The sequence below is a fragment of the Argopecten irradians genome, chromosome 4 (assembly GCF_041381155.1).
Source record: "Argopecten irradians isolate NY chromosome 4, Ai_NY, whole genome shotgun sequence".
Lineage (NCBI taxonomy): Eukaryota > Metazoa > Mollusca > Bivalvia > Pectinida > Pectinidae > Argopecten > Argopecten irradians.
The window spans coordinates 29,058,282-29,085,737 of record NC_091137.1 but is presented as its reverse complement, the minus strand read 5'-3'; the positions used below and the strand labels follow the sequence as shown (position 1 = coordinate 29,085,737).

The window sequence follows — 27,456 nt, the reverse complement described above, 5'->3', positions numbered from 1 at the left end:
ATAATATAATTATTAAGCTGATGAAGCATATAAATGCGAAATCATGTTGTTATTAATAATTTGATTAAGCTAATGTATCCATTGAGGTTACGTAGTAATAAATGGTGGTTTTCCCTTTGATCAAAGAAAAAGAAGGACAATAAGATGAAAAAAGATTCATTATTTAATTTATTCACATCAAAACACATTATTATTTAATCATTCATAGAGTTAATGGTAATCCTGATCGCTGCCAGTAGTCAGATCTATTTCCTCTTGAATTTTCTTAGTCAAATTTATATTCTGGACATCACTAAAATGCCATTACAGCTGTATAAAACAATACATTAAAATACAGTCAGTGAATACTTGTGGCTATCACTTGATCTGGCACTAATTACAAGAACACAGCCTTGTAATTCATTTAAGTGTGATAATTTATTAATCAATTAACAAGAAGTTTTACTTCCTAAGTTCTAACTGATTAGGTGATGTGGACCAAAAGTGTATATTTAAGTTACAAATTCTTTAAACATGAAAAAAAATTCTAAATTGTGTAACGAAATTTCCTTTATTTCAAACCAGAATATCAATTAATCAAGCATTTTCCTTCATGGTTACTTAAAGCAATAAAGCAGAGAAAATTCTACATTGCTAGATTTGTATGCTTTCCTGTCACAAAATAAAATAAATACATGATGCAATTAATATATTTAGATCAAATATTTTAACATTCTCCCTATTTTACATATTTGTCTTTGCGGGTAGGCATTGATTGGGATATTATGTGTTTGCGAGTATAAAATCACATTTTTCAGTGAAAACGACGTGAATTGAACTCACAAAATAATGACGCAACATTCGATACCTACCTGCAAGGGAGGTAACTCTGTAATATGCAAGACAAATTTTAACCTTCACGCACATTTTGATAAATTAAAACATATTAAAATATCCTGATGTTATGTAAGAATTTCCCAGATCATACTCCCATCCACACACTGTGATATTACTTCACATTTAGATCAGACATTTTCAAATATGGATATTGCACATATCTCCATAAAATCCTTAGAAAACAATTCACACGTTTCAGACATAAATTTACAACTTTATAAGCATTTTTGAAGCTTAGAGTAATGATTTACACAACAAAATCAACTAATTATGCATGTCGTGAATCATGGGCATTTGATGCCTTATTTACAACAACTTGTTGGTCTCTTGCTTTTAGCTCATTCACTAAGTTTTTTAGAAACATGCATTTCCAAAGCGCCGCCATCATAGGAACCTCGCAGTACTTCAAAATTAATGACGTTGCTAAAAATGGACACAGGATGTATTGATGACATCACGTCATCGGCCAGCACATGTGAGCTGCCTTTTCCCTACCCTACAGATTTATCTTTTCCCTAACAACCACAGGATAATCCTATCAAGTATGGGAGAAACAAAATATCAATCCTATCCAAGAAAGGAACTCATTCATTATCATAGTAATAAAAGATTGTCCTGTTTGTAATGTCTTAAATGCTGGATGGAATTCAATATTTTATGTCTGTGAAGTTGCACCACACAATTGTCATATTAAGATGGTTCTGTATCATCGTCGTCGTCCACGTCTGTTATTGGTGTATGGTTTGGTGTACGATGAACGCGGTCTTTGTGTGGACTGTTGTTTGACTTGCTGTATGGATCGTTGGACGGCACTAAGCTTACTCGTTCCTGGGAGAGCAGCAGGCTTTGATGACATAGAAAAGTCATCCCGTGTCTCCTCCATCTTCCTTAGCTTCTCCTCAATGGCTTTTATGGTGCTTTCAGGACTGCAACAATAGAACAGATTGTCGGTAATATCAAAAACGTTTTATTTCAGGAAAAATCATTTTATCTGTCTCCGTAATAACGGATCAGAATGTGGTAATTGTTAACATACAAATAAAGGAGTTCAAAAGTTTACTAATTAAATCTACCAGGTATGCATTTGAAAATATGGAAGATAATGGAATCACTTTGAAATTTAGCGGATGTATTCAATGAACTGCTATGACTTATTTAAAGTCAAGAATAAAGCATTCACAATGCTTTGTACAGTGTCTTTGCCATTAATTTCAATTTTTATGCCGGGGTTACCTCTGATTATCTCCCTTGGTACTGAAGGTGACAGGATCTTTCTTCACAGATAGTCTAGGAGCAAGATCTATGTCCTGAAAAGTAAAGGATACCAGGGTATTTATACAGTGTGGCAGCGCCAAACATGCATACATGTGCAGAGGACTGCTATTGGCATAGTAGTTATTTGAAGAATTCACTTATTTGCATAAAATTGTCTGATCCCTACTTTTTCCTTCTTTATCTTTGCATTTCAGCTCTGACATACCCGTTGGTTTTTTTTACTTTTGCTTATTTCTTTTCAAAATCCAATATTTACTAATTTTAGGGGTTAAAGCTCAAAAATGCTCTGACACTGACAAAGCATAAACAACACTCATTATTTTAACAATTGTTGGTGTTTAATCGTGAATATACATGTCTAATAACAAAACAAAACAAAAAACAAAAGAAGTGAATTTTGCTTTTGATGCATGCACAATCAATACTTCATTCCATGTAGGTAGGATATAGTGCAGTGGAATTTGTTGGGATGCAAAATTTTTTTTTAATTTCTTATCTTGAAGAAAAATCAGAAGTTCAAATTTTTTATTGATGGTAATGGTGTAAAGTATGTAACTATTGTAATTGAAGAAAAAAACTGATTTGTCTGCTCCTGTTTTTGATAGAGAAAAAATACCATTTGACAGCAGTGGAACATTTTTAATATCATATATCAAACACATTACACTGAACCATGTTAGCTCAGACTTGTTTATAACTGAAAGGCTGTAGAATGGGAATAATTCATGTACCACGTACATGATACCCGATAAAGTTTGTGTGGGATGATTGTTTCTATTGGTAATGGAATGACATCAAAAGTTTCTATCCCGCACTAACGTCATTTCAGCAGGAAGATTACAAAGAGTTACGTTCCATCACCACTGGAGATACTAGTCCTGCACAAAATTTATCGGGTATCAAGTGGTACGTGAATTAGTCCCATTCTAAGCATTTTGTTGGTACCAACTACCATTTTATCATAGTAAATTCAAGAACAAGACTTTGTATATAATATTCAACTTGAATAATGTAGTCAAGAAACCTTTCCAAAGGTGCCATACGTTTCAAATTAAGAACAGCTAGGTTTCATGAAGAAATTAATAAAGTGCTTTACATTTCAATAAACTGTCTACAAAATATTGAACTATTTCCATCTTTTTTTTCCTTATAACATGCCTACAAAGGATAATGTAGATAATTTCACTCGTGCACAAAGGTGTTATTCATAGAAAGTGCTATAATATGAACATTTTGTACTCAGGAAGTTAAAAGAAAAACAAATTAAATTGCAACTAAAAATAAGACAACTATTAAAGACCCTTCTGATCTATCAAAGTTACTCCCATTGTTCACCAAACTCTGATAAATCAGAATAGAAAATACAAAATATTGTACATAATCTAATTTGAATTTGTACGTAATACTGGTACATACATTTTTCTCAGCATGAGCCCATTTAACAATCATTCTTTTAGACAAGGCCTGTTTTCCATCAAGGCATTTTACTGCTTTTTCAGCATCCTGAAAATTTTTTAGTATAATCATTAATCTCATATCTAAATCTTTCATCAGATTATGGGTACCAGGTAATACAGGTAGGAGATAGCACGATACAACTTATTAACCATGGAATACATTGTCTACATTATCTATCGCATTATAATTATTTGATGTTATATTTAAGGTGTCTGCCATTCTGTCACTTTAATCTTCACCTCCCGAGGTGGTGAGGTTAATTTATCCCATATATGGTCATTATTCTGGCCTAAATGGACCTGAGTGGCCATTTCCAGGGGTTCCTAATGCTTAAGGTGACCAAATCTGTTTTATTCCTCTAACTATATGTATTTTAGGTATAATTTACTATGAAGCCGCAGTTGCCCAATAGTAAAGATGTTTTGATATAATTATTACCGTAAGCTCTCCACCTCTCAGTAGCATGATCAAATTAATCCCATGTGAGCAGTGCCCATACAGGTACTGGCCAGCTACCTGACCGTTGATCAGTAGTTTATATCCGAATCGCGCTGATTTTCGATTTTCAAAGCCAAACTTTATACAAAATCTGTTCCCCTTCCCCCAAGGATGTTTGTGGCCAAATACGGTTACAATCCATATAGAAACTCTATGACTTGTAGCGATTTAAAAGAAATGTTGATGGACGGATGGACGGCAGATGATGGAAACCACACCCTTCGCGCCAGGTGAGCTAAAAAGCAGACGTACCTTACGATGTTCATAACTGACAAAACAATATCCCCGTGGTTTGCCAACATCTGGCCCAGACTTGTGGAGGAGAAAGTCAAATCTCTTCAAGGGACCATACTTCTGTAACACCTTTAACAGGTTAAACCTGCAAAACAAACAGCAGTTAAGTATCTTCATTTAAAAGCACATGTATGTGATAGGGTAAATCAGGTTTTAATGTTTTTCTCTGTGTGTCTTTTAACAATTTTAGTTTAAAGATGGCAAAATAGTTATTCACGTCTTTTTGATTTGATGATCATACAATCTAATCAAAATTAGACTTGTAATTCTGTTCCACTACGATGCTCTACGTTACGCTCCAATACTTGTATTTGAGTGTAACACAGAGCATTGTAGTGGAACGGAATTACAAGTCAAATTTTAATTAGATTGATGGTAAATTGCATACATTTTCTAAAGTTCAAAAGGACTTTTTTGAAAATACTTGTAGTCAATAGTCAATGACAACTACATATTATATGAAATTAAATATAGGACTGCTAAATTATAAATACATCTAAGACTCCCGGGAGAATGTAAGTTAATTTTGAGTCAAATTCATATACATGTATACATTCTCCTCTGGTTATATCATTATACTCTCATGAAGTTTGAAGTAGATATGGATGTGTGAATGTAACCAGCCTGAAGTGTTAAGGATAGCTATTAATGTTGAAACCAAATGACTTACTCTGTTAGACGGGTGTCAAGGTTACCAAGCCATACTCTACAGTCGTCGGTAACATCACTGTAGGGGTCATTCGGTACAGTAATCTGGTCCGGTCCTGTACTCAGACCCTGAAAATAGAAATTTTATGTATTTAGTATTTCTATCTTGATTTTAGAAATATTTTATTACCAGTAAGTCTTAAGTGAAAACGATCTGGTCATTAGTTATAGACTTTTGACCTGATCAGAACTAATCTGAGTCTGATTCAAATTATTAATTCTTTTAAATATGATATGGTATACAAACTTTGGTTTATTCAAGCATTAAACTGTCTTCCTAAGGAATCTATGGTCTATGTAGATACCAGAGCTTTGAAGACATTCTTCATACTGCTTGCTACTGCATTATAAGATGATTGTCTGCAAAGCTATGCCATCTTAATACATATTTTGACCATAGATTCCAGATTAAGATACTTTAATACTTATATTAACATTATTGACTGTTTTTTGAGGTCTCTTTATTGACATTGTTTAAGTTAGACCAGGAAAACTGTTTATCAACAACGATTTAATCCACAAGATGGAACTGTCATTTTGAAATTGAAATTGAGTTACACCCCCAAAGACTTCACTTTGCCTTGGTCATGATCAGTTTACATAGTAGAAGTGGCTAGTGAATGTTAATATGTAGTTTTCTAGAGGATATTACTTGTTTCTTGATGAATACCAGTTATATTTCATCGAGTGAGGTGGAGTGTGAAGCACAGGTGAAAAACATTAAAGTTTCCATACATTACTGGTATTCATCAAGAAACAAGGAATATTCTATTTATGACATTTTTTATCGCTTCTATTTACAGAAGACAATTGACAACTAGTTCCGCAAAAGTTTTTCCTATGTTGTATTTTACAGAGTTATATATATGCCCCTGTGATTATTGTCATATTTTTGTGAGCATAACGTCATATTTTATACACCAAAATATTACATCATTTATGTGCACCAACTAATGCTGTAACATATTTTCACAGTCAATGCTGCATTCCGAATAGTCAAAAGGAGTGAAATATGTCATTGGAGTGAAGTTAGCCTGAGATACTCTGGCCCTGACACCAAACTTAGACATTATGACAGGTAATTGTCTGGTGTAGGGCCAGAGCGTAGTGATATATCAAAAGGTGGAACTTGCCCTTCAAAATGTGAAAAGTTAACGAACGGCGCACAACGACGGATGAAACACGACGACTATAGGTCATTTTGACCAAAAAAAGCACATACTAAACATTGACAAATTTCACATTATTATTAAGTATCTTCATTTATACCATTGAAATTCCGGGTCATATAGCTATACGATTAAGTAGGTTGGATGTGTATGCTATACCGATAACTGGGTAGGAGTCCCGTAAAGCTCGAGCTCGCAAATACTACATGTGTGTTGCCAATTACCTCTCTTGTAAAAAAAAAAAATACTTTTCACACTTTATCATACATCTTAAGAGGTAAAATACACTACTGTATTAAGAGTGATTGGAGTAGTTTTAGGCAAAAGGTATATTACTCCACTGGTTCAGGTTCGGCTTACAATGCAGTCCCACTAATGTATTATGGCGGAAAGCATCACAGCGATAACAACTAGCTACAACAACTTACATTAGAGCAAGCTTACTTTCTTGGCAAATCAAGATTTCATTGCAATACCTGACTAAATTGTCCCTTTAAAACATTCTTCGATTTCTTAAAACAGTTATTCATGATTTTTATTGTATATTTTATTCTAGATTGCTTGAGGTCAAACACAGAGAGGTCAAAAACAAAGATAGGTTGATATCATGATCATTGAACCATAACAGATCTGAGACTGGCTTCCAGCCATGATAAGGTTTAGTACACACACAGTTTTATTGTCTATAAAGCTCTCATGATGTCTTGTTAACTTCATTTTATTTTTATCTATTTCATTTATTTATAAGTTTAGAGTTTTTGGTATATCAGCTTGTTCGCCATATAATATCATATCTGTTCGCAGTGACAGAGGGGACATATCTTCGGCAAGTCTAACACCTCTGAGTCATCAGTTCGATTTGTTTATATTTGTTTCACGTCCTAGCTATTAACAGAGTACCCGAAGAAAATTACCAACCACCAGACAGAACCCACTTGGGATTCAACCTTGCAACCCAGAGGGGGAGTACTTGTGGTAATATGTCGGAACATTTTAACCACTCAGCCAACGCGGCCCTTTTATCAGTTCAAATCTCATGTGTGGCTATTGTCAGGAAATGACCACTGATTTTTCTCTGGGTACTCAAGCTTTGCTCCATAATCTAAACTGGTATATGTCCTTATTTAGTAAATGACCCTATCTATTAATCAAACCATATACCAAACCAAACCTATGGTGGCATGTATCACATCTGACCCTTACTGTAGGACATTAATTATTTGTTGGAACTCTATATTGTGATTTGGAGATATCAAATCACTTCAGGGACAGAAATATCAATAGTTAGCTGATTGGACAACGATAATAATGATGTACAAAACAACAATAATAATGTACAAAATGATAATAATGATGTACAAAATGATAACAATGTACAAAACAATAATAATGATGTACAAAACGATAATAATGATGTACAAAATGATAATAATAATGTACAAAATGATAATAATGATGTACAAAATGATAACAATGTACAAAACAATAATAATTATGTACAAAATGATAATAATGATGTACAAAATGATAACAATGTACAAAACAATAATAATGATGTACAAAATGACAATAATAATGTACAAAATGATAATAATGATGTACAAAATGATAATAATGATGTACAAAATGATAATAATGATGTACAAAACAATAATTATGATGTACAAAATGAAAATAATGATGTACAAAATGATAACAATGTACAAAACAATAATAATGATGTACAAAATGACAATAATGTTGTACAAAATGATAATAATGATGTACAAAATGATAATAATGATGTACATAATGACAATAATGATGTACAAAACGATGATAATGATGTACAAAACACCATTCATAGCAGTTCTGTTTGTGGTTCCTTCAGTACTTTTTGAGAAATAGCGGTAACAAACTTTTAACTATCAAAATCCAAGATGGCCGCTGGTCAGCCATCTTGTTCACCAATCAGTCCCAAAATGTAATATGCACAACTAGGGTCCTAGGGGAATCTACATATGAAATTTGAGAATCATCCCTTCAGTACTTTCTGAGAAATAGTGGTAACAAACTTTAACTATCAAAATCCAAGATGGCCGCCGGTCGGCCATCTAGTTGAACGATCAGTCCCAAAATGTGATATGCACAACTATGGTCCTAGGGGAACCTACATATGAAATTTGAGAAAGATCCTTTCAGTACTTACTGAGAAATAGCGGTAACAACCTTTAACTATCAAAATCCAAAATGGCAGCTGGTCGGCCATCTTGTTGAGCGATCGGTCCCAAAATGCAATATGCACAACTAGGGTCCTAGGGGAACCTACATATAAATTTTGACCACGGACGAAAGGGAATTTGAATAGCCCACCAACAGATGATGGTGGGCTAAAAATGTGTTCATTCTTTCAATCAAGATTAAAGATGCTCCACCGCTGACAAATGGTATTTTTTCACTATTAAAAACAGGAACAGACGATTAAATATTTTTCTTCAGTTACAAAAGTTACTTACTTTACACCATTACCACCATTGAAAAGTTTGAGCTTCCATGACTAAGCCATGATGCAGCTGCTAAACTGCATGCTTTGAAGCACTAGAAAAAGAGGGAGAAAAGTGCACACCTGGCAAATATTTTGGGGTTATGCTACAAGTTTGAAGTGAACTTCATCAAATGGCTATTACAAACCATGGCCATTACAGAGCAGCTAATTAGTAAGAAGAAACCCTTTAATATACATATATATTATTGGTGACCCATAACCCTGAAAAGCTACAATTGTAGTGACTATTACTGCTAATGGATCAAAGTAATAATTATACCAACAATTAAAACATTTATATGAATTTTATTGCACCGTTTAAAACATCAAATTAACAGTCAGACATTACTGATTATACCTTTTCACAAACAGTGCTCCAGATAATTTTTTAAAGGAATAGGTAATTGTACTAATTAACACTTTTGAAGGAGAGGGGTACAGCTCTGATTTCTTTTCAAATCCAAAACTTAACAGAGATATTTTGATAAAAGTTATATACACTGTATGTGGTTATAGTTAAAGTATTAAGTTATCGATGATAAGCTAGCAATTATGCAAATATCTATCTGAAACAATAGTATGTATGTGCTCATACTAATTGGGTGCAGTAATTACAAATTTTGTGGGGGTAATTTGTACACGTTTCTACAATTTTTAAGAGTAGTTGACAGATTTTCAATGGGTATTTTACCCATGTACGCATCTTAAAAATTGCTGTCTTTACGTCTTGTAAGTGATATTTAAGTTGGCGATCCGTCAATTTGACCCTGAACCAGTGGAGGATCAGCTTGTGATGGAATATGTCAGGTACGCATACAGTGACCATCCAGTCATTATCATGTTTAATGATGACTTTGTTACTTCTGTATTGTGTACACTTTGAAATCATTATTTTTCGTGGGGGCTTAATTTTTGTGGGATTTCGTTTTTTTAACAACTTCAATGAATTTATGTCCCCAAGCAAACTGATAATCATCATATGGACACATAAACTTACCAGATATACATCCATAGAACGATTAGTATACCACGTACTACAATAAGTAAAGTTTAAGGTCTTCTCCATGAATTTAGGTGACAACAAAATTGTACAATTTTATAATCCATGAAAATTGAGTCCATGAATTTAGGTGACAACAAAATTGTTAAATTTGATAATCCATGAAAATTGAGCCCAACGAAAATAAATGACTTCACAGTAGTCATAGTAAATCATATTAGATTTGTAATTCTATAACAATAAGAACAAAACTCTGTATTAATTATTATATAAATAAAGCATTTTATTATCTTTACCATAACACCGAACATAAGGTACCAGGTATATATTTTGATAAGTTATAAACATCACATGTATGGACAGTCACAAATTTGATACATCAAGTGAAAAAACATCTGCTAACTATCTATATATATTAAGGCCTATGGTCATGTTTGAATCATACAGGTAATCAGCTTATAATTATCTTTATCATGAAATTTCACACTCCTGAAATCTAACATTACATTTTGCTTTTTCACCCTTGCATTATGGTGAAAGAAAAAACAGACTAGGTTCGATGTATGTTGTACATGATTAAAAACATTTCTGATATATCATATAAACATATCCTTGTACTTTATTGGGTATCTTATTTTAATGTTTTTTCACTAAATTGTATTTTACAATATATTTCACTTGATTTAATTACATGAAATTGGAACATAACTGATGTACATGTTCATCAAACCAAGCAATGGCCAGATAAAAATGTTGCCCTGAAATTTCCGTCACAATAGAATACATGCGTTACATAATATTTTATTGACATTGATATTTTCTCAAATTTTATAATCTATAAATCTCACTGACAAATAAATTTGATATCCTAAAGCAACAATATAAATATAAACAAACAATACTATAATTCAGTAAATACATTAACATTAGACATTCAAGAATTATAAGCTTTAATTGGCAACACTTCAAATTTCTGAGACTATGTTAAAACTATTTTTAACAACATTTAATTAAGCTCAAGTACAGTTCACCATTTTTAAGTTGCAAACCGATCCAAAACCCTGAAAATCAAACTTATTTACAGCTTTGTGTTAAAAATATCCCTAGTTTTAATTGCCACAAAGCCTTATCTACTAGCGCTAACATGCCTTCAGACTTGACAGCTGGAAGTCAGCCCAATTTACACAAAGTGGTTGCAGCAACATTCCAGTCTGTCTTGTTTTTAAGGAGTGCAGCTTTAAAATCGTATAGAGTTATAAATCGAACAAAATCCGAATCTTTAGTCTGATATGTGTTTGAGACACTGTGGATGGCCCCTGGGGAGTACGTATTACAGTAAACACATTCTTATAAGATGACTAAAATACATACATACATGAGGTTGTCTTTGCCTGGAGTTAGAGTTGCGCTTTCTAAATATATTCTTTTGAACAGAAATATCTACATGTTTACCTTAAATCTGACTCAGAAGCTGAAATAATCTTAGCCTTCCTAAAATATCTGCTTTAGTTTTACGAAGGTACATGTAGCAAAGTTGATTGATGAAATACAATGTATCTGTAGTACACCTATGATCATTTAAAAAAATTCATGTGTAGTTATTCAGTTATGAACGTGTTACATTTGTTGAATATAAAGATAATTTCACTTAATTTAATAATAGATATAAAATCAATAAATAGTTTTACTTTTGTCAAATAAATTCATGTCGCAAAAAAAGTAAAACTGCATATTGAAATGAAATAAATACAACAACAATAAGATTTTCAAGTTATTATTCCTTACAACACATTTGTTTCACAAGACATAATTAACAATATTAAGAATACAATATTCTTATACATGTGTATACACATATGCAGATTATATCCTATAAGCCTTGGTCTTGCATACACAAAAATTACATATTGTATTATGATTTAATAGCAAATCTGATACATTACAGAGTTCTGATTTGATGATATTTACTTCTTGTGTTCAATGGGGATCAGTTTGTCCCTCGGTCCTTGTAGAGCAGGCAGGGGAGCCTCGATGGTCAGCATACCTTCTGTACTAAGTTTGGAAATAAGATGTTCCGGATTGACTTCCCTCGGAATAACATACTGGCGACAATATTCTCGATGAACTTGTTTCCCGGAACCATCCTCTTGATGCTTAGCCTGAACAGTTAATTGATTTCCATTAGTTTTCACATTGATTTCTTCAGGTTTGAATTGTCGGACATCAAACTGGAGATAAAATTTTCGCGAACCGTCATGTTCTTCCCTGATGGGATTGTCCATGCGGAAGTTTTCCGACAATCTCCAGTCATCCACCGTGTATGGAACAGGTAAGTTGCCTCGCATATTTTGCATCATACGATTCATTTCATTGCTCATACGTCGCATTTCCTGGTTAATGTTGGACATCTGATTACTGTCTTCCTGGAAGTTCCATCGTCGACTGGGATTTTCCAGTGGAAAGGTTGGCTCATTCAATCCAGAGGAGGTCCAAACTGGAGACAAAGGCATAGCAGGGTAGCTTGGAGGAGGATGCGGAGGAAATCCAGAACTGGATGAAAGCATGGAGTTTGGAAACATATATGGCCTGGACCAGTAGTCCGACTCCCAACGCACAGGTATATGTCTAACCATCGACATTTTAAGAGTTTATGAACACCGTCACTGTGTTTCACCAGAAATAAAGTTTGAGTCAACAGTAAATAACGTAACACACCTGTTAACACTGTACAGATCACACACCAATGCAGCAGCCGATAATGATGCTAATGGAGCAGTAAGGTGTTTATATAGCAATGCTGGTGTAACAACTTGAACCTTCCAGAACTGCAGGGACTGGTAATAAACCGTGTCTTTCTTGAGTAAACATGGATGACATCAGTTAAAGGGAATTCAAACAACAGACACAAAGCTTCAGAAGTTAGAACTCATAGCCATAGGCAAGCAGGTTGTAAATAGAGAGAGAACTTGTCTAAGGCCAAGCACATGTAGATATTTACACCGCTAGACTATAACAAGCATGTATGGTAGTACACATAAGTCAAGCCCAATAACCAAGATTATGAAGCTGCCTTATATAGCGACCACTTCTGTATAAAGACCACCTGTCTAATAAGACCACTTTCTTAAGGTCCCAAATGGTCAATTTCAAAACAATTTGACCTGTTTATAATAACCACTTTCTTATATACAAGAGATCCCAGAGGGATCTTGGCGCCCACCAAAGATTGATCAATGTCTGACAAATGAAAGACGGATCTTATCTCTGCTTTTCAAACTTACACTTCTTTTTTCTGCTTTTCAAACTTTAAACTATCAAAATCCAAGATGGTGGTCGCAAAATGCAATTGGCAGAACTAGGGTCCTAGAGGAACCTACATATGATATTTGAGAACAATCCCTTCAATACTTTATGAGAAATAGCGGTAACAAACTTTAACTATCAAAATCCAAGATGGCCACCGGTCGGCCATCTTGTTGACCGATCAGTCCCAAAATGCAATATGCACAACTGGGGTCCTAGGGGAACCTACATATGAAATTTGAGAAAGATCCCTTCAGTGCTTTCTGAGAAATAGCGGTAACAAACTTTAACTATCAAAATCCAAGATGGCTACCTGGCGGCTATCTTGTTGACCGATCAGTCCCAAAATGCAATATGCACAACTGGGGTCCTAGGGGAACCTACATATGAAATTTGAGAAAGATCCCTTCAGTGCTTTCTGAGAAATAGCGGTAACAAACTTTAACTATCAAAATCCAAGATGGCTACCTGGCAGCCATCTTGTTGACTGATCAGTCCCAAAATGCAATATGCACTACTAGGGTCCTAGGGGAACCTACATATGAAATTTGAGAACAATCCCTTCAATACTTTCTGAGAAATAGCCGTAGCAAACTTTAACTATCAAAATCCAAGATGGCTGCTGGTCGGCCATCTTGTTGACCGATCAGTCCCAAAATGTAATATGCAGAACTAGGGTCCTAGAGGAACCTACATATGAAATTTGAGAACAATCCCTTCAATACTTTCTGAGAAATAGCGGTAACAAACTTTAACTATCAAAATCCAAGATGGCCACCGGTCGGCCATCTTGTTGACCGATCAGTCCCAAAATGCAATATGCACAACTGGGGTCGTAGGGGAACCTACATATGAAATTTGAGAAAGATCCCTTCAGTACTTTCTGAGAATTAGCGGTAACAAACTTTAACTATCAAAATCCAAGATGGCGGCTGGTCGGCCATCTTGTTGACCGATCAGTCCCAAAATGCAATATGCACAAACTAGGGTCCTACGGGAACCTACATATGAAATTTGAGAAAGATCCCTTCAGTACTTTCTGAGAATTAGCCGTAACAAACTTTAACTATCAAAATCCAAGATGGCTACCTGGCGGCTATCTTGTTGACCGATCAGTCCCAAAATGCAATATGCACAACTAGGGTCCTACGGGAACCTACATATGAAATTTGAGAAAGATCCCTTCAGTACTTTCTGAGAATTAGCCGTAACAAACTTTAACTATCAAAATCCAAGATGGCTACCTGGCAGCCATCTTGTTGACTGATCAGTCCCAAAATGCAATATGCACTACTAGGGTCCTAGGGGAACCTACATATGAAATTTGAGAACAATCCCTTCAATACTTTCTGAGAAATAGCCGTAGCAAACTTTAACTATCAAAATCCAAGATGGCTGCTGGTCGGCCATCTTGTTGACCGATCAGTCCCAAAATGTAATATGCAGAACTAGGGTCCTAGAGGAACCTACATATGAAATTTGAGAACAATCCCTTCAATACTTTCTGAGAAATAGCGGTAACAAACTTTAACTATCAAAATCCAAGATGGCCACCGGTCGGCCATCTTGTTGACCGATCAGTCCCAAAATGCAATATGCACAACTGGGGTCGTAGGGGAACCTACATATGAAATTTGAGAAAGATCCCTTCAGTACTTTCTGAGAATTAGCGGTAACAAACTTTAACTATCAAAATCCAAGATGGCGGCTGGTCGGCCATCTTGTTGACCGATCAGTCCCAAAATGCAATATGCACAACTAGGGTCCTAGGGGAACCTACATATGAAATTTGAGAAAGATCCCTTCAGTACTTTCTGAGAATTAGCCGTAACAAACTTTAACTATCAAAATCCAAGATGGCGTCTGGTCGGCCATCTTGTTGACCGATCAGTCCCAAAATGCAATATGCACAACTAGGGTCCTAGGGGAACCTACATATGAAATTTGAGAAAGATCCCTTCAGTACTTTCTGAGAAATAGCGGTAACATACTTTAACTATCAAAATCCAAGATGGCTGCCTGGCGGCCATCTTGTTGACCGATCAGTCCCAAAATACAATATGCACAACTAGGGTCCTAGGGGAACCTACATATGAAATTTGAGAAAGATCCCTTCAGTACTTTTAGAGAAATAGCGGTAACAAGAATTGTTAACGGACGGACGGACGGACGGACGGACGGACGGACGGACGGACGGACGGAAGGACGGACGGACGACGGACCACGGACGAAAGGCGATTTGAATAGCCCACCATCTGATGATGGTGGGCTAATAAAAATCCTTATAATAAATTTGAAGAAAAATCCTTATGGACGAAATCTATAAGAAATAAAAACAATAGCGACTTACTATAGCTAGTTACGTGAGCACTTTTTCCCCATTCTGAAGAGCTCTCTTAAATGGGGCGAAAACGTTTTTATTTCTTAATAAACCTTATACATGTATATTGACATCATTACAAGAATAAAGTACATATATAGATGTATAAACAATATTTTGTCCTTCATTTAACAAGCAAAATGACAAAATAGTCATTTAAAATGGATTAAAAACTAGCTTAGAGCTTTTGGAAAAAAAGAGTAAAATCCTATCTGAATCTTGAATTTATCAAACCTGTTTTAATAATCATAAATATATCAAAAGCATAAAATATTGCTATAATATAAACAATACTTAAAATTCTGCCATAAAAAAGAAAATTTTGAGTTAAAATGAAATGTCATCAAAGGGTATTTTGGACTTTACATGAACCATCCAATTATTATTATGTGGCCTTATTTAACTGTATTTGGTGGGAGGTATAATGCTATCTGTCAGTATCATCAAGATGTTTCTCCGAGGCCTAAACTTCGCCCAGCAACATCTCGACACCTGTAACACTTAGCTGTAATGATAAATGACAAGCTGTTTCTGCAGTCTAAAGTCACTCCACCTTATAAACAGAACTGACAGGCCAGTAGCTAGTCATCAGTCGGACATCAACAGCATGACAGACAATCCTATAGCACTGGACGTAGTTTCTAGATCTACCTGGACGTTGATACACTCATCATTTGGCCTTAGGCAGATCTAGAAGATTACTAATTATACTGACCAGATTAACTAGATAACAATTTTACCTTAATTAGAAAGTTCACAAGCATGTATAATTTATAAAATATCCCTTAGTGTTATAAATCTGAACTTTATGATTTTGATCTTTAACATTTTTTGAAGAAGGGGGTCAGAGAGAGATAATCATCTAATTTTGACCATTCAAACAAGAAATATTCCTACAGCGAATAAAGACTTAGCACATTTTTGAACAATTCTAATGAGCTCATTCTTTTTTATTTCAATGAAAATTAAACCTATATTTCTAATTTCAATTTCAACAATTTTTTGCAAATCAGATGCAAATGGATTTGTCATCAGGCAAATTAAAAGCCTATATTAGCCATCTTCAAAAAAAATCCAGTAGGGTACAATTATCAACATTATATAAATTTTAATAAGTATAGAAATATGGAAACATTTTCCCTTTGCATGGTATATTATCATTGTAAACCCTTTGAATGAGCTATTCCATATTTGCATATTATAGAATAAGCTCCCTTGCGGGTAGGTATGGATTGTTACGTCATTATTTTGGAAGCGCAATTGACGTTGTTTTCTTCAAAACGTATGACGTTACGCTCACAAACGCAATCAATACCTACCCGCAAGTGCATAAAAATCTGTAATATGCAAATTCGGAATTGGTACATTTAATTAATAATTATTAAGATTTTGGATGGCGAACACTCGGAAAACCACAATGGTTGACCAGTTAAAACCTTACACTTCAGTTCAGATATCCCTGTCCGATTGACAAACTCATGTTACTAAAGACTGCAAAAGATTTAATATTAAATAGTTTAAACTATTTTTGACACAAAAGTTGTGCTGAATCCTTTAAAATAATGATGGTCAAAATAACTTTAGTGTTTGTTTGTTTGTTTGTTTTATTAATTAACGTCCTATTAACAGCTATGGTCATGTAAGGAAGGCCTCCCATGTATGCGTATGATGCGTGTATGTTGTGCGAGGTGCATGTTTTGGGAGACTGCGGTATATTCATGTTGTGTCTTCTTGTATAGTGGAACTGTTGCCCTTTTTATAGTGCTATATCACTGAAGCATGCCGCCGAAGACACCAAGCAACACACCCCACCCGGTCACATTATACTGACAACGGGCCAACCAGTCGTCCCACTCCCTGTATGCTGAGCGCTAAGCTAAGCAGGAGCAGAAACTACCACTTTTAAAGACTTTGGTGTGTCTCGGCTAGGGGAAAGAACCCAGAGCCTTCCTCAAAGGGGCGAACGCTCAACTCATGGCCAAAAGTGAGGTGGTGCCAAGGGAGGCATTAGGAAAGGTAAAGTCGGTTAGGAAAGAAGAGAAAAGATAAGATCCTATATTTAGTCGCCTTTTACGAACTTTAGTGTAAAATGTGTTTAACAAATGAAATTGATATGACCAACAATACCTGCTATATAACAAGATGTATTTTATGTGTAGAACAAGATGTACTTTATGTGTAGAACTGCTCATTGTTTTAATGGCTGCAATGGAACCATGGACATATATGCTGTAAATATATTTACAATGTTATCACCAGTATACAATACTGTTATCAAGTGTTTCATAGCTGTAGACTAACCACAAAATTCTACCCATAAATCAATTGAAAAAGTTAGGTACCCAGTATTCTAAACGATATGATGACATGGCAATATGAACAATAATTTAGCCAGAAAAGCTAAAAATAGGAAACATGCATAACACCCCAGTTGAACATTAATCATTTTTTTGAAATAGTTTTATAATAATTAACAAATCATCAAAATATTTGAAATGATTTAAGAACGCCACAGTTTTTGATAATGTCATTATTTAGATTTAGCAGTGCAACCTTTGATTTTTATAATTTTATTTACCTGGTACAAGCACATGTACATGTATATTATTGCAGCTAGTAATAAAACAGAAAGAGTTATCTCCCTTGCTGAATTGTCTTGCATATTCAATCCTTTTATTTGTAAATTCTTTATTTTTGACTAATTTGAATTCTGAAGCTTTTATGTTCAACCAAATTACTATCACCACATGCAGTGAAATGAAGCTGTTAATGTAATGTCTTGTGATGCCTATTAATTCATACATTTCATTTTTTTCATTTAGTTCACCTTTTTCCAAATTAGACGTTTACTGTGATCAATTGAACTAAATTAATGTATTATTAGACCCTTTTATATTAATTTGCTTCTAGTGAGAAAGCAAACAACCATCAAGTTAGCCTACTGCATAGCAGCCTGATTGCAAGTGTGATTTCCTCCTTGTATCAGAGCTGGGCTAGGTCATTGAATTATTTATCTTTGAACAACATTTTGCATTTATTTTAATGAACTTCTATATTTTCATTGTAAATCAAGAAAGATGGACTTTGATATATATGATACATCAGCTGATGTGCAAGAGCTTTACAATACACAAGTAAGTAACCTGCACTGACGTATCATTGTGCATGGGATTGTTAACTTACAGTCATACGTAATATTGTGTCAGAACTGGGCAAAAATTTCGACATGCTACTTTTGCTACAGTAATCTATTAAATATCATAAGGTTTAATGAATTAATCACTGAAATAGACAGACAAACATGCATGATGCCTATAAACATTACAAACACTCATTTGTCTGCTCCTGTTTTTGATAGAGAAAAAATATAATTTGTCGACGGTGGAGTATCTTTAAGTTTAATAATAATACATGTGCTAAATTTTACAATCTGTGTGGACTTTTATGTCTAGCAAATTAAACTGAATGGATCCGGAGGTAACAGAAAAAAAGCCCAGTTAGTTTATATTAATGTTCTATATTAATTATTTATAAATTTTTTGCTAAAGGATGTTCTCTCTGCATGATTTTTTGTGAAATTGATATTTTGGTCTGGTCCCCGTCTGGACACATCATTCATATATGTTTACCTACATGAACTAGAACACTGACACGTCAGAAAGGGCCCCGCTATGTGTCTGACGTGCTTAAGTGGAAAAGTAGTATTTTGACAACGAATTCTTCCGTGTTAGCTATATGTTGCTAATAAATAATTAATGTCAACATTAATTGGGAAACCGATGATGGTACATTATTATAATTCTTTGGAAAAAGTCTTCCAAGTATTTAACTTGAATCCTGATTCCAAGCTAACATTACATTAAGAGCATACAATTAACTCAAATACCCCTTTTAAACAAGGTAAACCTCATAGTTTGCTGAAGAAACACATAACAAATGTGAAAGGAAGGGAATAAAGGTCTTGCTCAAATATTTTAATCATGTAAAAGTGCATTAAGCAGTCAAAACTTTGGTGAGTTGACTTCTTGTTTAATTCTGAACAACTCTGCTTCATTATAAATGTTGTAGCAAAATGTTCATGAGAAAATAATTTTTTTAAATTTGACCTTGACCTTTGACTTAGTAACCTTGGCCCATGACCTTACCTTTGGACAGTCAACTCCTTGTTTAATTCTGAACAACTTTGCATCATAATGTTATAACAAAATGTTTATCAGTTAAGAGCAACAACATTGTGATTTTTTTAAATGTTAAAATCCAAGATGGCCGATTTTTTAATTTAATTTCAGCCTGAAAAATTACCAAGCAGATCTAGGATGGATGGGGAATCATCATGTAAAATATGGGGAAAATACTCCACTCCCTTCCATCATTAATGTGCAAAAGAAAAAAAACGGACAGACAGACGGACGGACGGACGGACAGACAGACAGACGGACGGACGGACGGACGGACGGACGGACGGACGGACGGACAACCTGATTACTATAGGGCACCCGCATCTCGATGCGGGGCCCTAATTATCCAATTATAATCCAACCAGTAATCAAGCACAAATGACACTGCCTGACAATAACCTATCTACATTCGGCCAAGCCTGGTACATATACCGGTACAAACATTGTTTGATGACTTTAGGATACTCGGGTGACATTCATACAATATCTGGTAAATATATACGCCTATTATCGTTCAGAAATGTCACATCATAGGATGATCTTTGGAAATAGATTCTGTACGATTACAGCACAGCCTATTACGGTTCCATTTATATATGAAAATGACGTGTGACAACGTTTTAGGCCAGGGCTCTCGCTGGGCTGTTTTGTGGGCCGATTTTCGGTCCCATTCCTAATCTAAAATACCCATGTTTTTTCACAATTCCTCAAGTTGATTTTCACAATCGCCTTTGTGTTCAAAAAATCGAAAGAAAAAGCCATAAGAAAGGAAACTAAAATATTTTACGAGATCGTCAAACTACTAAATTTTTAGTCCAAAAATAAAACTGAAATGAACTGCTTGAAATAAATCTAGTTTTCAGTTGTTTTTGTTTTATTTGACAAATTCTAATTTTCACAATTTTGGTCAGTAGGGCCTACCGCAGTCTGAAGGCCGGACACCTGTTGTTGATCTCTCTGTAAGCTCTGCATATATACTGCTTTATGTTAATTTCTAAGAGATCCTTGATGCTGTGAAAAGGTATACGAGTATCTAACGAAAATTTGCAGTAAATTTCTGAAATACATACCCCTAAAGCCATTGGACGGACGGACGGAATACCAATTTCCAGTGGTTAGCATAAAGATTTGAGGAGCAATCGAACACTGAAAGGGGAAATCCTCATTACCCGGTACCTCTTGTGACTCATCATGATCTTGATCATAAATTCAGAGGAGTACGAACGGCAAGGAATCACCCCCAAAATCAGTGACGTTTTTCACATCCATGACCATCAAAACGTGAGTATCGTCAATGTAATAAAGATATATTCGTGTAACATTGCAGTACTCACAGCAGAAATATATCAATTTAGGCGAATATCAATGTTTGATTTAGTAATTGATTTGAAACGTGTTTTCTTTCCCTCACCATACTATTAGTTGCGATCCAGAAAAAAAGTGTTGCAGTAAACCTCAAGGGCAAGACGACTACTGCATTAAATAGGAAAAAAAAATATTCATATAACTACAGTACTGTGCTTATAGTTTTCATATACATGTAGACATCAGTAATAATAAAATAGTCACTGATTGATGAAAAATCAGCTTAATTGGTAAAATATGTATATTTTTTAAGGCATGTGATTAGCCTGAGATGCTCTGGCCCTGACACCAGACTAGACTTTATGACAGATTGATGTCTGGTGTAAGGCCAGAGCCCACTGCTGTTTCAAAAGATATGGAACTCACTGACACCGTTTGGTATCGGGCCAGGTCATCTCCGAATCAGATACTCCAACAATGTTAGAGGTATATTATTATAGCACGACAACACTTTTTGAACATTAGTTACGTCGTGTTAACGGTATAACGTCCAATAACGGATGACCAGTCGACTCTCATGTTATGGGAGTACGAATCAGACTGCTTACAAAACATTACCAATTCAAAACGGCACTTACCGTAATTGGCCTTTTCAACAAATGAATGAATTATCTACTCATAGCAGTCCATTTTCTCATATTATGCAAATCGCCTTTAATTTCGACAGATTGCTATATTTGTGTAGATACATTCAATTGCTGAAAAGACCAAGGTAAGTGGCGCTTTTCGGCGGTCAGTCTGAATCAGAGATGACCTGGCCCAATACCAAACGGTGTCGGCGAGTTCCACCTTTTGTTATATTAGCTCACTTACCGTATTCGACCCAATAAGCACCCATGTTGCTGTTAGCAAACCCTCACCCTTTTTGAGGCCTCGATTTCAATTGTCCACGCATAAGTATAAAGACCAAAACTACACAAAACTGTCTAGATTTGCAATAATTTCATCTTATTAGCGCCTTTTCTTTTTCATATTTAGGTCATCTGACTCGACGGGTCAGGATGACCTATTTTCATCATGCACCGTCCGTCGTCGTGCACCGTCTGCCGTGCGCTGTGCGTAAACTTTACATTCAAACGACTTCTTCTCAATAACCGAAAGGCCCAAGGAACTAATATTTGGCCTGTTGCATTCTGGGATACCAAGTTTGTTCAAATGAATGACTTTTACCTTCATTCAAGGTCACAGAAGTCAAAAAGGCTAAGATCTTTAAACGACTTCTTCTCAAGAACCAGAAGGCCCAGGGTACTGATATTGGGCCTATAGCATGCTGGGATAAAGGGCTACCAGGTTTGTTCAAATGAATGACCTTGATCTTCATTCAAGGTCACAGGGGTCAAATAGGCTTAAATCTTTAAACTACAATGTTGTATTGTGCTAGTAGTCAGATGAACGTTAAGGCCCATGGGCCTCTTGTTCAAAGTAATGACCTTGATCTTCATTCAAGGTCACGGGGTCAAAAAAAGCTAAAATCTTTTAAACGACTTCTACTCAAGAACCAGAAGGCCCAGGATACTCATATTTGGCCTGCAACATGCTAGAATGAAGGGCTACCAAGTTTGTTCAAATGAATGACCTTGACCTTCATTCAAGGTCACAGGGGTAAAAATGGCTAAAATCTTTAAATGACTATGATGTATTGTGCCAATAGTCAGATAACCGTTAAGGCCCCTGGGCCTCTTGTTTTTAAATGCCCTGGGTGCTTATTTTGTCAAATACAGTATATGTCCAAAATAAAAACATTATTAAATTTAACAAAAATAAACAGTAAAATCATAATAATTCAAATATTTCCTAGCAATAGCGCACAGGGCACTTAAAATTGAAAACATGAATGGTCGCAATATAAAACCTAATTTGGACTCTATACATTTCACAAATTTATTGAGACATTTAACAATTTGCAAAAGAAATAAATAAAATAGATAAACCAACACAGTTTTCATAGTTTCAGTCTGCATTAATTATAAATTTGAAGTACTTTGTAAGTGAAATTGTAACCCTCAAAAAGAGAGTGGGGCACTTATATGGACAGGAGCATTTATTGGGTTGAATACGGTATAGATAATATATCCTGGTATAGCATTTTGTAATCAACAAGTAATTTGTCATTGCAGATTTGCTACTGATCAGTTTATTGAAAGACAAATCAAAAAGCTAATAGCATGAGCAGAACACTATTCAACTTAAAGTGTATCCCAAGGCTTCTTACAGTGTGGTCAACACCAGCTCGTAATGGAGGATTTTCTCAAATGTGTGTGTGGCAGGGCCACAAGGATTTAAATGAGAAATGTGCCCGGTACATGTTTTGTTCTCATAAACCTTTCCATTCCCTTTGTCAGGGACAGCAAATATCAAATCCTACTGGACATAATGGAAGCCATGAATTATTGCTACCACAAAATAATTATATGCTATCCTACTGTCAAAGAAGAGGTAAAGCCAAAGGAAAGGTCAAAGGCAAGAAAGACAAAAAAGAGAAGAAAAGTCACAAAGAAAAGCAAGATGATGACGTTGATAATGGTAGGTGGCAATTTACACTTTTCAAAAGTGCAATGAAATTAATGAACTATATAAATTACAATGTCTGCAAACATCACACACTTACACTCACCACAATCAACATAACAAAGAATATCCCATAATGCATTCAACCTGATCTACATGTTAGAACAATCAAAACCAGACCAATTTTCCTCCAAAAGAAAACTTTTTGCGATATATTCATTCAGAAAAATTGAAAACAGATTTCTATGGGAAACCTGCACTGATGATGAATTTAGTGTAAATTTGATGCTCTCTTTATCTTGGCAGTTATCTTGGCAGTTTAAATGTTTTCATCCATAAAGTAAAGCAAATAGAATTACCATTATTTTATGTTTTCTGAAATAATTGCTTTACATATGTAGGTGTTTCATTTTTAAACACCAGCTTAAATTTTATTTATTATTTATTTACTTATTATTTCCAGATGAAGATGACCATGCTGCTTCTATGCAAAAGTTTAAAACCCAACTTCAATGGCAGTGTGAACACTTGAAGGAACAATACATTGCCCAACTAGGACTTCGTACTAATCTCAGTTAGTAGAACTTACATGTATAAATAAAAAAAATAACTCTTGAAATGTTGTCACAAAGACAATATGTGTTATTAACATTTACTTGACAACCTTTTTGTTATGCCATATTTAATCCAATAGATGCTTGGAGCACTAAAAATTATGAAATACATGTTGTAGGGGAGAAAGGGGAAGCCCATTGACAACATTCTTATGGGACTCAAATGTACATGGTTAATGATCATGCATTTCTTTTACAGGTTCCTATGAAGGTTTAGATGTAGTTTTAGATAAATCACAAACAGTTCCTTTAAATCAACTGGCTCAAATCACACAGAAATCTTCACAACTGGTACAGATCAACATGGCCGCATCACCACAGGTATGTAGGGTATAATTACATCAGGGTTCCTCTAATAGGGGCCGGGTAAGTAATACTAAATTGTAACTGGTCATATGTATCACATATTTATCATTTTTGCGGATCAATGGTAAAATTGTTTTACAAATCAAAATTCCGCTATCTGGCTACATTAGTAGTTGATGTATATGATTATGCCATGTTATTTTACTTCATGGATGATCATGTATGTTTCCCATGAAATAGGGAAAAAAAACTTTCCTTGCAAAAATAGCTAGCTATTGGTTAGCAGTATTATTATACATATGTATATTAAAGCCCCACTACCTTTCCGAAACACAAAAAATAAATAAGTTTCTTAAAAACATTAATAACATAAGGAAATATATATCGATGGTCACTATGTACAGGTTAACGTAGAAAACGTTTGTCTGGCCAACTCCTCCTAAACTACTGGACTGATTTCAGTGAATCTTGGAATTATTGTTGGGGACCATGAGTAGATGTTCATGCAGGTTTTTATTTGTCAAAATTTTGGTTACCATGGTAACCAGGTCACTATTCAAAGGTTAATTTTGTCTAGACAACTTGTCTTACACTACTGGGACATTTTCAATGAAACTGGGCAGTATAGTCTTGGACCATGCGTAGATATGCATGCAGGTTTTTGTTTGTCAAATTTTTTTTCTAAATTTGTCCGGACAGGATAGCCTCCCTTTGTATGTTTAAATGTGTTGCAGTACCAGCCTAAACAGGTACCGGATATGTTGTGTGTTGTCGCCTTGTCGTGATGGCAACCTGGCCATTTTTGGGATTGAGTCATTAGACAAATCTATCTATAGTAAAGGAATTAACTTGAAGCATATATGAAAAGTATTTTAATCTTCGATACATAATATATTGCAGTATATGAAAGAAGTAAAAACTGCCCTGATGAAAAGTGGATTGAATGTTAACCCACAACAGGAAGGAACATCTCTATTCATAAACATCCCAAAGTAAGTTTTCTCCAAAACTAGTGATTGCACAGCTGTTTATTTGATTCAGAATTATCTGTTTCTATTATGAAAAGCGCACTGTAGCATACAGTTATTTAGTGCACCATTATCAATGTAATCTCCAGGCCTATTTAAATCTTTTTTAGTATCTTCACTTTACAAGGTTGTCCATTTAATACGATACTCTGCTTTTCACAAGAGGAAATTACTGGTTCATAACTATTGTTGAGCAAAGATGTGATTTATGGTATCTTTTACAAAGTAAACATTTATTGGCAGTTTCTAATGTAGAAGTTTGTCCTCATCAGTGCAAATAGTCTTTCATCATCTGCCCACTAACATGAAATTTTGAAACATTTAATTTCTTGATGGATGCCCCTCAAATTCTTGTCCTTTGTTTTGCTCATATCATATAAAAAATATTGAACACAAAATGGACAGCAGGTGGTTATTATAGACTTAAACTTACCTTTGGTTCTTTGATGCAAAGGACTCATTTAACAAAGTAAACAATTTTAACTTTGAACATCAATCTCAATTTACAGAGTCACTAAGGAACACAGAGAGAATTTAGCGAAAAATGCAGAGAAGTTATTTAAAGATGCCAAACAACAGATGGTTCAGTTTCAAAGTAAACTATTGAAAGTAGCAAAACGAAATGAGGATAAGGAGATGGATGATGAAGTAAGTATAAAATGTAACAAAGGGGGAAGAAACACTGAGAAAGTGAAATTAAAATAGAAATGTGAAATATAGATAGATATAGATAGAGATAGTGAAATAGGGCAAATGACATTACCAGTCATGTTTTTTCCTAGAATTGATGAGAACGCACATGCATTAACAATGGAAAAACTGAAAATATAAATGTGTAGCTAGTTACTTTATATATGAAAAACGAAATTTAATATGGTGTGACTAGCTAGGATAAGGGGAATGGGAAATAAATATTTGTCATTTGGATCAATGGGAATGTGAAAATGAAAATGAGTTTCTTCTTTTGTTGTTATGTCAGACAAGGATCTCCTCTAAAAGTATTGGAGAATTAAAATACATTGGGGGTTGAAAATTATATCATCCTTTTGGCTTTATATGAAATGTTATTGAAAACTTTTCTTTTTTAGGTAAGAAAAATTTACAATGAGTACTTGAAGAAGGCTGAAGACATGATGACAAAGAAACAAAAGGACCTGCTAGGATAACATTTTAATAATACATTGTACTCTGATATATGACATTGATATACAACTGATTCCTAGATATGAAATACAAGATGATTCAATATACACTTTTTGTTGGATAGTTGATTATTTTCACCAATACTAGGGCCTTTTTCGTTTATTCGGAACAACCGGTTCGACCGTTGGTTAAAGTCATTATTTCAAGTATAAATCCTGACGGACATGCAGTTTATGATACAGGCCTGTGAGGGCTTTGTCAAAGCTCGTCTGAAATCTATATAAAATCACCAGGTCTGTCTTTAAATTCATAAACGAATTGCTAAGTCCTAACAGTCAAACCGCATCATCGAAAACGGCCCAGGTAATTGTTGATAAAGGGGCATAACTATGTTTGAAACTGATGGAATGTTAAAATGATAGGAAATATACATTTCAGAAAAGTAATAAAGGATAAAGGCTTTTTAGATACACTCAGGTAAAACTTAAGTTCTTTACATTGTAATTATAAAGTGTTTAACATTTGTTATTCAATATCTATTATTAATTACTGATAGGCATAAGCATGGGTTATATACTTTCTAGCTAGAAAGGGTTCATTTTATGATAGAACCTCAACACTTTCTGATGTCCAAACACAGGGGTGCCCCTTTGATTCTAAGCACACATACATGTACCTGCTCACCTGGACATTAGACTGGCAACCAGTCTATAAAAAATCATTAAAATTTGGTTTGTTTATTTTTGTTTCCACTGCTGATTCTAAGTTTCAAACTAGGGGGAGATAATCTACTCTCTTGAGAAAGTCTTATCAACAACTTGGGTCTGGT

General features: G+C 34.7%; 3 protein-coding genes across 4 annotated transcripts; 1 reads left to right on the top strand and 2 right to left on the bottom strand.

The window, feature by feature from the left end:
- Positions 1-150: 150 nt before the first annotated feature.
- On the bottom strand, positions 151-20,859 carry LOC138321214 (probable RNA-binding protein 18). The gene is made up of 6 exons (XM_069264726.1): positions 20,734-20,859; positions 5,072-5,178; positions 4,360-4,486; positions 3,568-3,654; positions 2,110-2,183; positions 151-1,802 (listed from the first exon to the last, which is right to left on the bottom strand). The coding sequence occupies exons 1-6, from the start codon at positions 20,743-20,745 to the stop codon at positions 1,583-1,585; spliced, it is 627 nt and encodes a 208-aa protein (XP_069120827.1). The 5' UTR covers positions 20,746-20,859; the 3' UTR covers positions 151-1,582.
- Positions 10,061-12,880, bottom strand: LOC138321210 (heat shock protein Hsp-16.41-like). Its single transcript, XM_069264721.1, has one exon. It carries the CDS (start codon positions 12,439-12,441, stop codon positions 11,767-11,769), a length of 675 nt encoding a protein of 224 aa, XP_069120822.1. The 5' UTR covers positions 12,442-12,880; the 3' UTR covers positions 10,061-11,766.
- On the top strand, positions 20,817-26,736 carry LOC138321213 (ribosome-recycling factor, mitochondrial-like). 2 transcript variants are annotated; one of them, XM_069264723.1, is made up of 8 exons: positions 20,865-20,944; positions 21,282-21,454; positions 23,146-23,551; positions 24,000-24,110; positions 24,350-24,471; positions 25,357-25,448; positions 25,994-26,132; positions 26,573-26,736. In XM_069264723.1, the coding sequence occupies exons 3-8, from the start codon at positions 23,194-23,196 to the stop codon at positions 26,648-26,650; spliced, it is 900 nt and encodes a 299-aa protein (XP_069120824.1). In that variant the 5' UTR covers positions 20,865-20,944; positions 21,282-21,454; positions 23,146-23,193; the 3' UTR covers positions 26,651-26,736. The 2 variants fall into 2 exon arrangements, with proteins under 2 accessions (XP_069120825.1, XP_069120824.1); XM_069264724.1 differs by lacking the exon at positions 21,282-21,454 and having other exon boundaries at positions 20,817-20,944.
- Positions 26,737-27,456: the final 720 nt, after the last annotated feature.

What these genes read in the sequence shown, in the direction of transcription:
- LOC138321210 (XM_069264721.1), bottom strand. Translation starts at nt 12,441, where the DNA reads ATGTCGATGGTTAGACATATACCTGTGCGTTGGGAGTCGGACTACTGG.
- LOC138321213 (XM_069264724.1), top strand. Translation starts at nt 23,194, where the DNA reads ATGAGCAGAACACTATTCAACTTAAAGTGTATCCCAAGGCTTCTTACA. An exon ending in ACATGGCCGCATCACCACAG is followed by an intron (nt 24,472 to 25,356) that starts GTATGTAGGGTA and finishes AATATATTGCAG; the next exon opens with TATATGAAAGAAGTAAAAAC. An exon ending in ATAAGGAGATGGATGATGAA is followed by an intron (nt 26,133 to 26,572) that starts GTAAGTATAAAA and finishes TTTCTTTTTTAG; the next exon opens with GTAAGAAAAATTTACAATGA.
- LOC138321214 (XM_069264726.1), bottom strand. An exon ending in TCAGTTATGAACATCGTAAG is followed by an intron (nt 3,655 to 4,359) that starts GTACGTCTGCTT and finishes AAAAATTTTCAG; the next exon opens with GATGCTGAAAAAGCAGTAAA. An exon ending in ACCAAGGGAGATAATCAGAG is followed by an intron (nt 1,803 to 2,109) that starts GTAACCCCGGCA and finishes CTATTGTTGCAG; the next exon opens with TCCTGAAAGCACCATAAAAG.